Here is a 16,801-nt window from a genome sequence, read left to right as displayed (position 1 = left end):
TGGAGGCTAGACTCATAGCACTATTCGAGTTGTCAATCCTGGAGAAATCCTGGAGAGGTGGCTCCTATTTGGTGTATGCCATAGGGCCTCCTTGATATTGGTTTGATCGCTTGGTTGATCATCTAGCAGGCAGGTTGGCTGATATTGGTTGACCCAGTGCCTATGCCACACCCGCTGCACCTATAATCAATAAAGTTGTGGCCTAATTTGAACCCTATAATGTTGTTATAAGTTTTTGGGATTGCAGTGTCCCACGGGGCAGTGAGCTCATGACACCTGGGCATGCAAAGTCCCACTGGGGCAGAGAGTAGGAGTCAGAATTGTGTCCTTTAACTATAAAACTGAATTGAGACAAACCCAGCCATATGGCAAGATTGAGAACTGCCATTTTTGTTTTGTTTTTAAATCAGCTGAAATCAACATGTGTTCATTTTTTTCTTGTGGATTTGGGGGCATTGAACCAAGCTTATGAAACCACAATTTACCACACTGGGATTCAGTACAGTTTTCAAATACTACTCAGTGTATGGGTTAGGATTTGGATGTAATGCAGAAAATCATCATGATTTGGTTCAGTATTCCAAAATCCCATTTAAGAGTCAACTTGTTTTGTTTACAAGAAACTACTGCTCAGAACCGTTGCTTTCCTGCTATGGGCTTTTGACAAGGTTCCACCATGGCTCTCATGCTCTTCAATATCTACATGAAACCACATAGTGAGGTCATTTGGAGTTCTGAAATGAAGTGTTAACCAAAAGGCTGACAACACCATGCTCAACTTCTCCTTTTCACGTGAGTGAGGCAGAGGAAGTGCTGGGTTGAAATACAGGACCGCAGATGAGAAGCTGCTACTCATTTGCGACAAGGCAGAAATGCTTTTGATTAGCCGCTTGTCTGACATAGATCTGGTGCTCACCCTGTTTTGGGTGGGGTTGCCGTTTCCCCAAATAATCGTGCTTGCTGTCTAAAGGACTCATCCCTTTTTGCCAACAGATGTCTAAATGGCTTCTGTTACACGAAGTGTTTTTCACCAAGTGGTGTCCTAGCTGTGACCTCTCCTGACTACAGTTCGTCACAGTTTGGTAATTTCCAGAGTAGATGACTATAATGTGTAGTACATGCACATTACATCTTGGAGACTACAGTTAGTACAAAATATACAATTACTAGACTCTGAACTGGGAGTGGCTCAAGGGAAATTGCCTTGCTAATTTTTTTAAAACACCTGCACAGTCTGTTTCTGAAATCAATTTAAAGTGCTGGTGCTTACCTTTTAGAGCCCTGGGTACTTGAAGGACCCCCTTTCCCCACACAAACATGCCCCCTATTGTTGGGGCGCCCTCTGTGGGTGTCCTAACCTAGTCAGGCAGAAAGAGGGCCTTCTCGGCTGTGGCACCTAGCGATGTTAAATTCTCAAGAATAAGCTTTTAGAGAATATTCTTGATTAATGAGAACTTAGAGAATTTTCATTTAAAGTAGGAGAATATTCATTTTAATACATTGAAAATGATATAATTTTAATGCATCGAAAAGGATACAATTAGTTAATATACATGTTTATTCATGGGTAAACTTGTTCAGAAGGCAACCAAAAACTGTACAGATACTTTTATTCAATGGGGCAATGCAGTGAATTCACATTCTTTGATTTTTTTTGTACCAAACTTGAAACTGAAAATTCAACGTTTGTGGAGAATATTCTCCAGAGAATTTTCTAGCAGAGAATATTCTCACCTCACATCACTAGTGGCACCCCATCTTCAGAATATTCCTCCTACTTTCAGGCCTTTTGAAACGGTTTTATTTTGCTGTTTGATTGCTTTTGCTGTTCTAATGTCTTTCATTTCTTATTTTTATAAGCTGTATTTTTCTATTTGTTAACTGATAGCTGCCCTGAGAGTAGAATACCAAAGGGCAGGATATATATTTTTTCCAAAATTTAAAAATAAACAAATCATCATTCATTCAATTTCTTTCTCTCTCTTTTTGGCAAATTTGGGAAAGCAATAAGAATTAATAGGCATTTATTTGATTTCTTACCTACACTTCACCACAAGTTTCCACAGTGGGTTACAGCCAGTGTTTTTTCTTCTTCTGGGGGTAAGCATACCCCTAAACATTTTGTGAATCTTTGTCCATTTACTGTTGTCAGGGTTTCAGGGAGAGAAGAGCAGATGGGGGAGGAGACAGAGAGCGAGGGGGAAGAATCCCAGAGAGATGAGGAGGAGGATGACGATGCCCAAAGGTCGTCCATGAGTCTGACCAGTGAGTCAGAGGACTCCCAAAAGGGGGCCCCCCTGGTCAGACCAAAGGGGGGCCAAGGGGGAAGCAGTGAGGAGCAGGGGAGCGAAGGGAGAAGCCCCAGTGGGAGTTGGACACCGGAGCCGGCTTCTCAGCCGGAACGGAGTGAAGGGGGTGGAGTTACCAGTGTGTCAGAGGGAGCAGAGCAAGAAGGAGACAGGGGAAGGAGATCGGAGCAGGGCGCTCAGCCGGAAGGGGTGGAGAGCAGCACCGGGAGCAGTGTAGCGGTCGAGAGAAAGGTCAGAAGCAACGTACGCGCGCCAAGTTCAAATGTAGAGGCGCGCGGAAGTGAGGAGAGCCCTGGGGAGGAGCCCGGCCCCAAAGCGAGAAGGAGGGGGGCAGAGGCGTCAGAGGATTCAGCCTCGGGCGAGTCCCGGCGAGGGGGAACCCAGGGGGGCAGAAAGACCCTGCGGAAAAGGAAGGAGAGGAAGAGGTGGTCCAGCACAAGCCTCTTAAATTGGTGCCGAGGCGGTACGGATTCAGAGGGGACTTCAGCGGTCTAACGTTACAGACGTAGGGTCACAAAGATGGAATGTAAACGCAACCATGATCTTCAATAAAGACTTTCTGTAAATAAACCGGATTGGAGTTGGGTCTCTTGTGAGCTGGGACCAAACGGGTGGCTCTGACAACTGTATTTATTTCCCCCCAATTTGAACTATAAAATGGTGATTTTCTTGAGTCAAAATGAGAGTACCCCTAAACATTTTTTTTAAAAAAGCACCGGTAACAGCAATTTAAAATGCCATATTAAAAACCATTTAAGACAAATCACTGTTACAAGAATAAAGTGGGTGCGAAAATATATATAGTTCAAGTGTCCAGGATAAAGAGGTGTGCCCTCAGCAAATAGCAGGAACTATGCAATGAAGGTGACAGACTCACCTCTGAGGGGAAGGAATTGCACAGCTTAATGGCTGCCACAGAGAATGTCCTTTCCTGCCCCCTTTGCTGATCTTAGCACGTGAGAGGGCGTTAGGAAAGGAGGCAGTCTTTCAATATTTGAGGGGCTAAATCCTTTATGGCTTTAAACACTGCTGTGAGCACCTTGAATTGGGCCCGGAAAGCAGCCAGTAACTAGGTAAAAGATTAAAAATGGATTGTGTGGCTTTAGCTGAGTTTATAAAGTGGGCCCTCTTTATCTTCAGTGCAGAGTAGGATTGCCACCATTTTCATCGCTTTGGCCCTGTGTATCTTGAGTAGCTCTGCATCATAAGCAAAAATTTAGGGCATGTGTCCTCTGACAACACAGGACTTGTCCTAGAAAAAACTGGCAGGTCCATGTTTTGGTAGTTCTTTTTGTTCTGTTATACACCTGTTAATAGAATAGTAGGATGTTTATAAACAGAGACTTACTCAAAAGGCTCTAGTATTAAAGACAATATCTTGTTCTCCTACTTGTTAGCATGCATTTATGTTTTAGTTTTCTAAAAGCTGAGACAAAACTGGTGCCCCATTAAATATATATATATATATATATATATATATATATATATATATATATATATATATGCAGGTTTTGGTGTCCTCGGGTGTCTTCCCGTGTAAAAGTTGGGGTGTCTAGGCGACGTTTCGACGAGGTCTCACTCGTCATCTTCAGGCTGGTGCTTTCGGCTTCTTGTTACTGGAACAGAGCAGGATCTCAGTGTTTGAGTTCCTATAAATACTGTTGAGGGGGTGTGGTGTATAGCCTCCAATGTTCTGGGCAGAGAGGAAGTTCCCAGGCTAGTGTGCCTTTTCTTCTTTTGTTCCTTAATTACTTGAGGGATATCTTGAGTGATTTCTTGAGTGATATCCTGAGTACCACTTAGGTGGGTCATTAGGTGTGGATTAGTTGCTAAAGTCTTTGTGTCTTGACCTCTTGAACTTTGTGAAGAGTTTTTCTGAGAAGATGGCTGTACTGCACTTAGTTGTGCTCTGGCTTGGCTTCGTGTATAGGGGCGAGCTGTGGTTTTGTGGCCTGTGTCAGCCAGATCTGTGTAGGGATTGCAGGGGGGTGCAGCATCCGGAGGTGCCACCATGGTTTGGCTACTGGATGGTGTCTGTAATTTATCTGTGGAGAGGGTCTGGGTTTGGGTCTGGTGTGGTTGATTGGTGATGGCGTTCTGTGTGCCTCTGGATCTGGTGTCAGTTTTTGTGGGGAGGGCTAATTTCCAGATGTCTGACACAGGCCACAAAACCACAGCTCGCCCCTATACACGAAGCCAAGCCAGAGCACAACTAAGTGCAGTACAGCCATCTTCTCAGAAAAACTCTTCACAAAGTTCAAGAGGTCAAGACACAAAGACTTTAGCAACTAATCCACACCTAATGACCCACCTAAGTGGTACTCAGGATATCACTCAAGAAATCACTCAAGATATCCCTCAAGTAATTAAGGAACAAAAGAAGAAAAGGCACACTAGCCTGGGAACTTCCTCTCTGCCCAGAACATTGGAGGCTATACACCACACCCCCTCAACAGTATTTATAGGAACTCAAACACTGAGATCCTGCTCTGTTCCAGTAACAAGAAGCCGAAAGCACCAGCCTGAAGATGACGAGTGAGACCTCGTCGAAACGTCGCCTAGACACCCCAACTTTTACACGGGAAGACACCCGAGGACACCAAAACCTGCATTCCTGTACCCGTGAAAATCTACGAAAGCATATATATATATATATATATATATATATATATATATATATATACACACACTGTAGTTAACATGAGAGTTTAAAGGTCAGGGCTTGCATGCCATTAGAGTGATTGTAGTATTCCTGTATCATATACACTTATTTCCAGTTATTTAATCACTCTTCAGGGCCAAAGCAATGTATGTCGATAAATAAAATTGTAGAATTGCAGGTGGAATATGAAGCGCTGGGTGGATACAGTCAAGCAGACTAATGAAAGATACTGAATTAATCATGAAAATTCTCTTCCGGAAAGGCAATCATAAAAACACAAACTTTCTTGAATACCAGAACTGAATGGGCCAAACTAATGCTAACTTGAATTCCACAAAAGAAGGGTGAAATGAATCCCGTAGAAAAGGAATATAGCAAAACAGAAGTCCTAACATGGAAAAAATTAATCTGAGTTCACTAAACATTTGTGCTTTAAATAGTGCTAGTTAATCTTAATTGAGTTTACGTGTGGTTTTAACAAGATTAATTTAGGTGCGTGCAGATAAGCCTTTGTCTAGTCAACAGGTTTGTACTGCCACTCTTCATGATCTGCCAGAAACTGACTTGACACTAAAGGGTGCTTGGAGAGTCTAAATCCTCCCATTGCCACAGTGCCAAATTGTGTGCATTAAGCAAAAGCATTGGTAAGAAAGCTTAAATGAACATAACCACCGCACAATGAATAATTAAGCATGCCACAGGAATGAAAGTTAAGGGTTTTGTTGCTGAGGGGCCTTCTTAGAGCAATGGAAAAACAACAACAACACCACAGTTTGTTCTGAAAAGACAGTAACTCTAACCTGTACTGTGTCATTTATTTTTTCCATGTCCCGTGAAACAAAAGCCGCCTTCTTTGTTCAGTGATTCCTATTATGTATGTTTTTGTGTGTGCGCACACATGCATGGATGAATGGGCTCATGTGAGAACCACGTGTGTGTACAAATGGAGGTTATGTCCTGACATCTCAGTGACTCTAGTGCCATTCCAACCCCAGCAGCAGTGTGGCCTAATTAATGCTGTAAAAACCATACATACATATGCATGCTCATGCATTCTTGCACATGTGCTTGTATATGCACACTGTGTGTTTTAACAATACATCAAATGTCCAAACCTATGAACCAAAGAGCATTCTAAAACATACACACCCATGTACCGTATAACAGTTTGAATGACTCCGATTAGTCTCTTGATGCCATAAAGAAATGGCTGTGTTATTCCTCTACTCCTCCTCTGTGCTGCACTTGAAGGACTATGCTTCCTATTCTCTGTGCAGCATGCAGTGATCTTGGCTGACCTAGCCAACCGTGAAGAGGTTGCAACAGTAAAGGTATCTGACTCTACCTTTTTCTCTTTCCCTGAGAGGGATTTCTTACATGTGCCTCTTACAGCTTTCATCCACCTGCTGGCACTTAAACTTAAGCCTCCAGAACAAATGGCCTCTTAGGGACATGGGGCATGATTTCTAGGAGGGGATCATTTGCCGGTGTGCTTTTAGGGCATGAAAGTCAAAGCTGTTCACAAAACGTTGGGAGCTTGCATTTAGCACTAAGCGTGTATGTCTCGTGAAACAAGCTTGTTGATTTCATGCAAGCCTATTAATAAATGCAGGAGGAGCACAAATCAGGAAGTGATCAAGGAAAATCATCAGGCATATATTAATCCAGTCACTGATGAAGTTACCATGGGGTTGCAGAGCTGGAGGGCAGCATGTTCTGGCCTCTGCTATTGGCCAAGTGCCCAAAGGCCAGGGGGTGGAGGGGCCTGCTCCTCCTGCCCTACCTCTCAGGAACCACATTGTGGCAAAGGGGAGGCCAACTTGACCCCGCCCATCAGCCACAAAAGGAGCAGCTGCAGCAAGCTTGCTTCCCACCTCCTTGCCCCGGAACTGTAGAACCAAAGGGAAAAGGAAACCTTGGCCCCATCCATCAGCCAAAGGAACACGAGTCATTAGCTGCTATTCAAGCAAGAACAGCAACAAGGTAAGATCAGCCCTGTCCAAAATGGATATAAATTTGAATTGCTTAGGATTTTGTTTTGGCCTGAAAGGACTGCTCTCCTTCATCTACATTGTTCCTCCACTCCTTTTGTCTTTTTCTCTTGGCATCTCTCCCCTTTTTTCTGTATTGATGTGAGCCACTCTCCGAGACAATAATTCTCCCAAAAGCAGACTCAAAACATAATAAACAGATATCCCCTTAGCTCTAGCTCTTTTGCAAATGCAATCCAGTTTAATTATAATGGCTTCAACTCCAGGAACCTGGGTCTTGTCACTTTATGACAGCACCAAGTCTCCTTCGTTAGCAGCAAATGTTTGGAAAAGTACAGCCAACATGATCAAGGGGATGGATCATCTATAAGGAAAGACTGCAACATATGGGGCATGTATATTTAGAGAAAAGGTGAGTGAGAGGGGCCATGATAGAGAGGAATAAACTTATAGAAGGAGTGGAAGAAGTAGCTAGAGAAAAGTTTTTTCTCCCTCTCACATAATAGAATTTGGGGGAAATCCAAAGGAAGCAGAATGTTGGAAGATGCAAGACAGAGAATAAAAAGAACTTACACAAACAGTGCATAGCTAAATCCCAGAATTTGCTTCCACAAAAGGTAGTTATGGTCATCAACTTGGATGGCTGCAAAAGAGAAGTAGACAAATTCATGGAGGACCATGCTATCAATGACTTCTTTTAACAGGGACTATGCAGGGGTTCCACTGGAGCTGGTAATGGGAGCTGTGGCTTTAGTATAGGGAAAGCATGTCTGAGTCAAAGGAGGAGTATTCCAAGGGTGTCTTGTTTTCAAGCTCACAAACTGATCCAGAGAGCCTAGCTCTGGATAGTTTTGTTATGTTCAGAGACAAGGAGATTTCCTTTTGCTTTTTAAGACAAGCAGGACAGAGCTATTCCGTTTTGTCCTGGTTTGCTTAGGCAGAATGCCACAGCAGCTGCAGCAGTGATGGTCACTGCTATAAGATGGAATGGGACAGAGCAGTTGTTGTGTAGACCTATCCACATTTTGTTGGCCCATGTTTTGGGCTCATTGCATCCTGTTGCCTCAGAACTTTTAGCAGTAAAGAAGGAATATGCATTGGCAACATGACCCATTGTGTTTTGGAAACTTTTTTTAATAACTGCAAGCTTTCCAGTGGGCACTGGGTAATAATAATAATATTTGATTTTGCACTTGTATGCATGTGAAATTATTGTTTGACCAGACCATTCCTTGATCTCTACATGTTTCCTTGTGGTTGGTCTTCAGGGCCTTTGTTCATTTCTACCAGTTGTTATTACTGGTAGTGGATATGTGGTGGGCGTCTGAGTCCCATATTAGTTAATTTTTGAAATAATACAGTTAATAATAGCATGTATGTTGAAAGCCCAAAGTATTGCTTGGCACAGTTGCTTTAACAACATTTTCCTTTCATGGACTCTAGTTTCCTTGTTCTCCCTGTGGGAATCTTTTGGAACCTTCCCAACACCTGTCCCAATTGGGCTACGTTCTGTGATGTTTGAGACTATAGCTAATTGAAGCCAAATATGTGACAATCTGAAACCAGCTGCTGTCCATTTAATTAAATCTCTGGTGTCTGTTATCTGGACAATGGGAATAGCCAGTGCATTTTCTCAGCCTTGCAAGTAGGTCATGAGAAGCTTTGATCTTATGGCTGTGGACAGGCAGTATCTTTTCCTGATTTGTAGCTTTTTGCAGTGTTACCAAAATAATAGCTACTGGCACAAAGGTGAATGTCGAGGAGACGCTGTCTGAGATTGTAGGTCTGCTGTGAGTGGAACCCGTATCACGTTAGAACTTCAAATCAGTCTAAAGTTGATAGCTTTTAGTTAGGAGAAATCCCCTACAATCAAGAACTTTTCAATATAATTAAAATGGTTTGGTGCTTTCAGACAATTGAAAAACAATGATGACACAGCATTTTTTTAAGCAACAACTTTGCTTGCTATACTTAAGAACACACACACACACAACTTGACTTCATTTATTTTAAAGCCCTTCATAATTGTGCTGCTTTGGGCCGAGTAAGTAAAATCACTTACTAGTCCAATAAAGGAAACTGGTGCTTCACGGTAGGATTATTTCCTTATGGCATTAATCATCTGCCTTGGCTGCTTTCTAGAACTGATTCACTCACATTTTAATGAATGGTTCCAGTGCCTCATTATTACAGCCTTCATTCAGGTGAAGAGATCAGTAGACGGGGCTCAAGCGAAGGGTCCATGGAGAATTTCCAGAAGGTGTGCTGGGACCTGTCAATGGGTCTGGGGACATTTCAGATGAGCTGCGAGGCTACCAACAATGGGTAAGGGGATCCAAATGATCCCCTTGCACTCATTAAAAGAATGTGTGACAGGGTGTGTGTGACTGTGAAGCTCTCCATTTGGAGAACAGCCTTTACCAAATGTGTCGTGGACTTTGAAGAAGCTCGAACTCAGGACGAAAGGGAGAAATGTGCTAAGAGGAAGGCACGTTTGGCAAACCCTCACCATGATCAACTCTCGCCTGGAAACCTATGTTCCCAGAACTGGTCTCCACAGTCACCTATGGACACACTTTAAGACCATGTTCATGGAAGACAATCTTACTTGGCTCTGAGTAATCACCAAATAAGAAGGGTAGGCCTGTCCCTGCTGCTGACACACCTATGGTCATGCCTCTTCCTCTCTTAAAAAGGTAAAGGGACCCCTGACCATTAGGTCCAGTCGTGGACAACTCTGGGGTTGCGTGCTCATCTCGCTCTATAGGCCGAGGGAGCTGGTGTTTGTCCGCAGACAGCTTCTGGGCCATGTGGCCAGCATGACTAAGCTGCTTCTGGCGAACCAGAGCAGGACACGGAAATGCCGTTTGCCTTCCCGCCAGAGCGGTACCTATTTATCTACTTACACTTTGACGTGCTTTAGAACTGCTAGGTTGGCAGGAGCAGGGACCGAGCAATGGGAGCTCACCCCGTCGTGGGGATTCGAACCGCCGACCTTCTGATTAGTATGCTTGAAAAAGGGTTGTGTACACTTATCAGCATACACATGTAAAGCTCAACCATCAAGGGAGATCCTGAGTGACCCAGGATCTCCCCTTGGATGGTAGAGCCTCCACTTACATAGGGCACCTTCTTATTCTCATATGTAGTGAATGCACAACTAGTAGGGTGTGTGGTTTCTGAGCAAGTCAATAGCTGGGCATGGAGGGGCAGGAGCAGCCTTGTAGCCATGTGACACACACATTCCGACATTCTTTGAGCACATGGGGTAGGGGTTTCTCAGTCCCCTACCAACAGTGCAGCAGCAGGGGCTAATGGCTGAGAAAGTTCTGGCTTAAGGGACAGGACTGACAAGTGAGTTCTGAACAAAGTCATAATTTAATTGGTGGACAGTGCTCAAAAAACAGGAACAGCAAAACTCACCCCCACCCTTATATTTTGTGATAGCTTCCTTAGCTACTCTTTTATTGAAGGGAAGGGGGAGCAAGGTATGATCTGGGTAAAATTAGGAGGAGGCAGGGTGGGTCTTGGGTTTTTTTATCAAGAATCATCCTGCCTTTCTCCCACTTTAATTTCAAGACTCAACTGTCCCACAGTGTTAAAGTTTGAGGACCTTCAAAATACACAGGCATAACAGAGCAGCATAAAGCTTCTGTCTAATTCTGTAGAGTGGCACACGAGAGACTTTGCCTATCTACTTATAGAAGGCAAAATGTATGTGGCAATATAATTTTAATTTTATTTATTGAATTTATATACCGCCCTATACCCAGAGATCTTAGGGCGGATCACAGAATAAAATATTGGCTTTGTAAGGACCTTGGTGGCAATAAATAGCACTTATGTGCAGCCTGTTTGAAAGTTAAAACATTATGGGTGAATGTTTTTTAAAGTTGTGTCAGATGCTCTAAGGATATGTTCTTCCAACATCTTCATGAGGAGCGAATGCGTGGAGAGCGGAGTTGTACGCGTACTCAGTTGTATGTCATCAAGGTCTCCTTTTGAATGTAAGTGCATGCACACAAATGGTGCTTCCAGATGGGGGCTTAATATTGTAACTGGTCAATGAGATGGCAAACAAGTTGTTGGCAACATTAGAAAACAAAAACAAACTTCTAGTCAATTTCTGCAAGAAAGGAAAAAAATATAGATTAAACAGGCATTAAATGGGGGGGGGGGGATTGTGGACTGGCTAGGACTGATGGAAGTTGTAGCCCAAAGCATCTGAAGAGCACCAGGTGATGGTTTGTTTAAATGCATACCTTTAGCTAAGTTCTATGATGAAAAAGAATCAGGTAGTCTATTTCTAGATAAATGGATTTATGATTTACTAACATTTTAGTTACAAACAGAATGTTAATCCAAATCTTTTTATCCTTTGTGAAGGTCTGTAGGGACTCGTATGTGCTGAATATTTGTAAAATAGTAAGAACACACCAGATAAAACCTAGTGATAACAGAACAAAAAAATTGGGAGTTCATTGCATAATATCTTAAGCGTAAGAGCTAGATTATTTATCTCTTATATAATTGCTCTGCATCAGCAAGAGCTTTTCATTGCTATTGATACGTGCAATTAAGTCTCTGCTGTCTGCCACGTCAAACACAGTTTTGACTCACCATCTCCTCTCCAAGGCCACTCTATCCCAAGACGCCCCAGACGACTCCATTCTTCTGCTCCAGTTCTGCTAATCCAGATCTCCCTCTGCTGGCAGCAAAATAAAATGATACAAAGTTAGAATTTCACAAAAATCATGCTGGGCAGGAGACATTCGGGAATCAGGTGATTGATTGGACTGCTGAGTAAATCAACCCAGTATTTAATTATTTCAGGAACTGCTTCAAGGCATATTAATCTTTTTATGTCCCTTGGAATAACAGGGTGAGATTAAGAAATCCGGAAGCTCTCATTGTGGAATTTATTCCAGTGGATCTACAAGCCTCTTGGATGGAATATACACAGGAAAACACACTTAACTTCAGACCAGGGGAAAGGAAAATAGAGTCTGTGTATTATTTCAGAAATTGTGTTATTTAAGAAATTTGTGTGAGTTAGGCAGATTTGCCTTTAGATTCAAACCAAATTGAATCTTCCACCTTCCCTAAAATACTCCTATTAAAGTGTGTATATCATGGCAGCCTAATGTAACCACCACACAAGGAGTTTCCTATACAGTATAATGTTGCTGCAGCAAGAGCCTGATTTGGGGCTGAGGCCCTTAATGTGATAGTATGAATATATCAGTGATGAAAGGGGGGGTGGGCACTGATCCCCAAGGCCCCCTTCCCCCACCATCCAGAATGATCAAACCAGCCAGAAGGACAAACGAGTCTTGAGGTGCCTTAAAACCTACAGTGGTACCTCGGGTTACATATACTTCAGGCTACATACGCTTCAGGTTATAGACTCCACTAACCCAGGAATAGTGCTTCAGGTTAAGAACTTTGCTTCAGGATGAGAACAGAAATTGTGCTCTGGCAGCATGGCAGCAGCAGGAGGCCCCATTAGCTCAAGTGGTGCTTCAGGTTAAGAACAGTTTCAGGTTAAGAACAGACCTCCGGAACGAATTAAGTACTTAACCCGAGGTACCACTGTAATAGACTTAGTGGATCACAGCGTACTTCGTCAGATGCATGAAGTATAATGCAGATGGTGCTGCTGGTGGAAAAGGAGGGAATGTAGAGGTGTGTGTTCAAAGGGAAAGGAAATGCAAAACAAGAACCAGGCCCAAATGGATATGCCATAAAATTGTAAAGTTGGAAAAGTCATCTAGTCCCTAGTCCAATCCTCTGCAATGCGGGAATCTTTTGCCCAGTGTGGGGTTTTAAGATGCCACAAGGCTCTTTGTTGTTTTGTGGCAACAGACTTAACACAGCTACTCTTCTGATATCTGCCGTATTCTCCTGATTGCTACCCCTTTTTTGCCTTATTTTCTTTTTACCCTGGACTAAGCATATCCAGGGCCACAGCTTCCAGGCTGCTTGGCCTGAAATTCACTGCAAGTAGTATACCTCTTTCCCTTACCCCATTCAGAGCTTTGCAAGCTTATTCCTCCCCAGACAGGAAGTGTGAAAAGAGCTGCCAGTCCATATTTCCACTGAAACTTGGCAAAGTCTCTTAGTTTTTAGAGTTCCCTAGCCTGCAACCCTGCACATACTTTTGAATATGTCTATGGCACAGAGTGAGACTTAGTTCTGAGTAAATATGGAGGGATTGTGTTGCATGTATAATATGACTGCCAGATCTTGCCATCTGACATGTTTGCTGCTAATTACTGCAGATTAAGCTTCCTGTTTCAATTTGAGTTCAAGATGGGGTTAGTTGAGATGAGAGATTCCATGACTACTAGCATGACTGTTATTACCATGAGTACTGTTTATTTGGGGGAAATCAGGGCCATACCTTTTAGCCAGCATAAGTAAGGAAAAGGCTTGTATCTGTAGATGCATATGAGAAAGGGACAGGTCTGAAAGCAAGGTAGTGAGAATGAACAGGGTTAAGTAGTATTAGATAGAATCATAGGGTTGGGAAATACCCTGAGGATCATTTCGTTCACCTCCCTGCAATGCAGGAATATTCAGCTGTCCCATACGGGGATTGAACCCGCAAAAGTGCAGTGATGATCCAGAAAGTGGAGAAATACCGGGGGGGGGGGAGGGAAAGAGAGAGCATGGAATAGAAGTATTTATTTATGTCATAAAAATTACATCATGGAATCATAGAGCTGAACAGTTGGAAGGGACCCCAAGGGTCATCTAGTCCAACCCCCTTCAATGCAGGAATCTCAACTAAAGCATCCATGACAGGTGGCCATCCTACCTCTCCTTAAAAACCTCCAGTGAAGGAGTGTCTACCACCTTCTGAGGGAATCTGTTCCACTTGATTTTAAGAAAAGAAAAAGCTTGATTCTAAGGAAAAACTTCATCCCCAGTTAGCTCTCTCTCTGTTGTTTATAACATATAAAAAACATAAGTAGCTGAGTCAATCCGTAATCCCCCCCCAAACCACAGTAAGAACTTGAAAGCTTGTTCCCTATTTTGCAACATTTAAGTTGGACTAAAAAAATACATTAAATGCCCTGCTATGATATATTTTTGTTTGTTAGCCATGTATCTCCCTGTTATTTATTTAAATCATTTATATTGTATGTTGGGGCAGAGACCGATCTTTTTTGCTTATGCAAAACACCTTGTGCATTGATGGCACTATATAAATACTAAGATGGGTTATTATTTTCACAGCAACATTTATTTTATTTAAGAAACACTGTGTCCAGCTTTTTGCAGTACAATAGTTCTCAATGTAGCTTTTCCATTGTATTGAAATCAACTACAATTTTATTATGGGATCTGCCATTTGAGATTTAGCGCACAATTAGAATTTAATTATTTAATTAGCATGGGTGTTTAATTAATTAGCATTAGTATTTAATTAAGGATACATTGCTATTACCACTTCCACAAATGATGTGCAAGCAGGATGTGGAGCATAGGATTAACCTGCAGCAGCTCAGATCACGAGTCTGTGAAATCTTCCCAAGGCGGGCGGGGGGCAAAAGTCTTTGCCCCCCCTGCCTGCCTTCAAAAGCCGTCCGGGATAGCGGGAAGCGCTTCCCTGCTATCCCGGACCGCTTTTAAAATGCTGGCGGTGGGGAGCAAAGCCTTTCGCCCCCGCCGGCCTTCCTGGACCTCTTCTGAAGTCCGGAGGGGGGGAAAAGGCTTTGCTCCCCACCGCCAGCATTTAAAAAAAGGTCCCCGAGATTTCCCTATGGGCTTTCGTCTTGCGATGCAAGCCCATAGGGAAAATCGTCTAGCGAAGCGTCGCAAAAACCGAAAAACCCTTTCGTCTTGCGGGTTTTTCGTCTTGCGAGGCATTCGTCTTGCGGGGCACCACTGTATCTTGTATCTCAGAGTGCCTGATACCTACACTTGGACAATAAGGCACAAATCATGTGTTAATGCATTTCTTCCTTTGGACGTTCTTGCACATAGGGTGGGTTTCATGCTTGTACGATAATGCACACTGCCAAGGAGGAGGAGGAGGAGCAGGAAGATGCGAGTTTCAGCATCAGCTGTCTTGCTGATGAGGCTGTTTTCTTTGTAGTGAGAGAAGGTAGCACAGCATTTCTGTCTGAAGCCAGCTGGTGATGCTGCAGCCTTGCAAGAAGGATTTGCATGGTGGTGGGGAATACAGATTTCCCATCCGCGCATCAAACCACTGCTGGGTGACTGAAGCATCTGCCTCGCCTGGAGAGGGTGATGGTGCTGTGCAGACCCCAGCAATGGAGGTAGGAGTGCTCCAAGGGGGGCATTTTCATTATCTCACTAATCTCCCCTTTGGTGACCTGCCAGACTTCCCTGGAAGAGAGGGAGACAGAAGGGGATTACCGAGACTGGAATCACCCATCTCGCTGAGCAGCCGCAGGGGGAGGTGGGAGGGATGGGAATGATTGGTGCTCCACCCGCAGGCCTTAATCCCCACTGGCTGTTGCTCAAGCAGGATGGTTTGCAGGCGCTGTCGGATTAAAGCAGAATGGAAGGGTTCTGTAGGGTTGGAGCCTTCCTGCATGGCTGAAGTAATATTTTACCTTCCAACTCTCCGCCTTGCCAAGAAGGGCTGCTGCACGCTGGGACCCCAAGCAGGATTTGTACATGGTGCCACAGGAGAGAGGGGCAGAAGGTCACCTGGGATTGTACCCCCTGCCTGATTCCACGAGATGGTTCATACCCAGGTGAGCGTTCAGTCTGGACATCCAACCCGGACTTCCTCCCCCAAGTTGGAGGCTTTGAAGTGCATTGTTCTACCTTTGGAATGTGAATGACGGGAGAGAGGGGAGGGGTGCCTGGTAGGCAACAATGGAGCAGGCTGTTGAAAGGTGGAACAAAGAGGTAACTGATTGCTCTCAGTTTGAAATTCAATAGCATAAGGATACATTGGTTGAAATCCAGGGTCGGAGGCTTGTAGCATCAACAGTGGAAGACGCTTGTTGCAGCATTATTTTTTTTTCGTTTTTAACAAAAACAATTCAGTGTGAATCCAATGTCACTTCTAAAGCAGAACGCGCCCCCAGCTGTGTTTGCCAGCAAATACAGAGCTCTAGAGGTGGTGGGACAGTGGAAATGGAGGCAGATTGGCCTCTTGCTGTGATTTTTGCAACCCAGCGAGAGAGAGAGTGGGAAGTGTGTGTTTCGGGTATGTGCTGGGAGTGTAGGATGGTTGCACCTGTGATGAAGCAGGCTGACTGTACTCTCATGCGGGTGGAGGAGGCAGAGCAGCTGTGCTGATCTATTTACAGTATTTGCCTGGCTCCAGCGGGAGATCTGTGCCTTCATGTCCTAGATAAAAACCTTTCTTTTGCTCCTGCTCAAACAGATATGGCACACTGGAAACCTTCTAATGTAAAGTGCTCTGTGCTACAGCATTCCCGGAACCTCTTGAATCCATTGATGCGAGTTTTAAGGCGATTCTGATAAATAGGGCAGTATCTGTACAAATATAATTGCTGTGCTGTGCCAGAACAAAGATCCCTAGCACAGCATTCTGTCCCCGACTAGAGCCACTCATATGGCCAAAGGAAGCTTGCAAACAGGGCAAGTCTGCAGTAGCTATCCTTATTCTTTGTTCCTAGCATTGTGTAATTATCAGCAAACTGCCTCTGAACGTGGAGGCTCCATTGCTAGCTATTATGTCTTTCAGCCACTGATGTCCCTGTCCTCCATCTAATCTGATTATTGATTGCTGGTGGGTGGACAATGTATTTTTTTTATTGCTTTGGGCTATTTTATAGTATCTTTGCATTTTTACAATGTAAGTCACTTTGAGACTCTCTTTTTTCATA

General features: G+C 43.7%; 1 protein-coding gene across 4 annotated transcripts in view; it reads left to right on the top strand.

Moving 5' to 3' along the window:
• Nucleotides 1-16,801, top strand: part of TMCC2 (transmembrane and coiled-coil domain family 2) — a 91,397-nt gene that overhangs the window by 32,930 nt on the left and 41,666 nt on the right. The window contains exon 1 of one of the 4 annotated variants that reach the window (XM_081914722.1): nucleotides 15,058-15,250. The exons of 2 other annotated variants lie outside the window; for them this stretch is intronic. In XM_081914722.1, coding sequence (XP_081770848.1) covers nucleotides 15,110-15,250 — 141 coding nt within the window. In that variant the 5' untranslated portion in view covers nucleotides 15,058-15,109. One more of the 4 variants, XM_081914728.1, reaches the window with a different exon arrangement.

Source organism: Podarcis melisellensis, assembly GCF_964234715.1.
Source record: "Podarcis melisellensis genome assembly, chromosome: 6".
Lineage (NCBI taxonomy): Eukaryota > Metazoa > Chordata > Lepidosauria > Squamata > Lacertidae > Podarcis > Podarcis melisellensis.
Note: the sequence above shows the minus strand (reverse complement) of the source record. Positions and strands in the feature narration are given on the sequence as shown.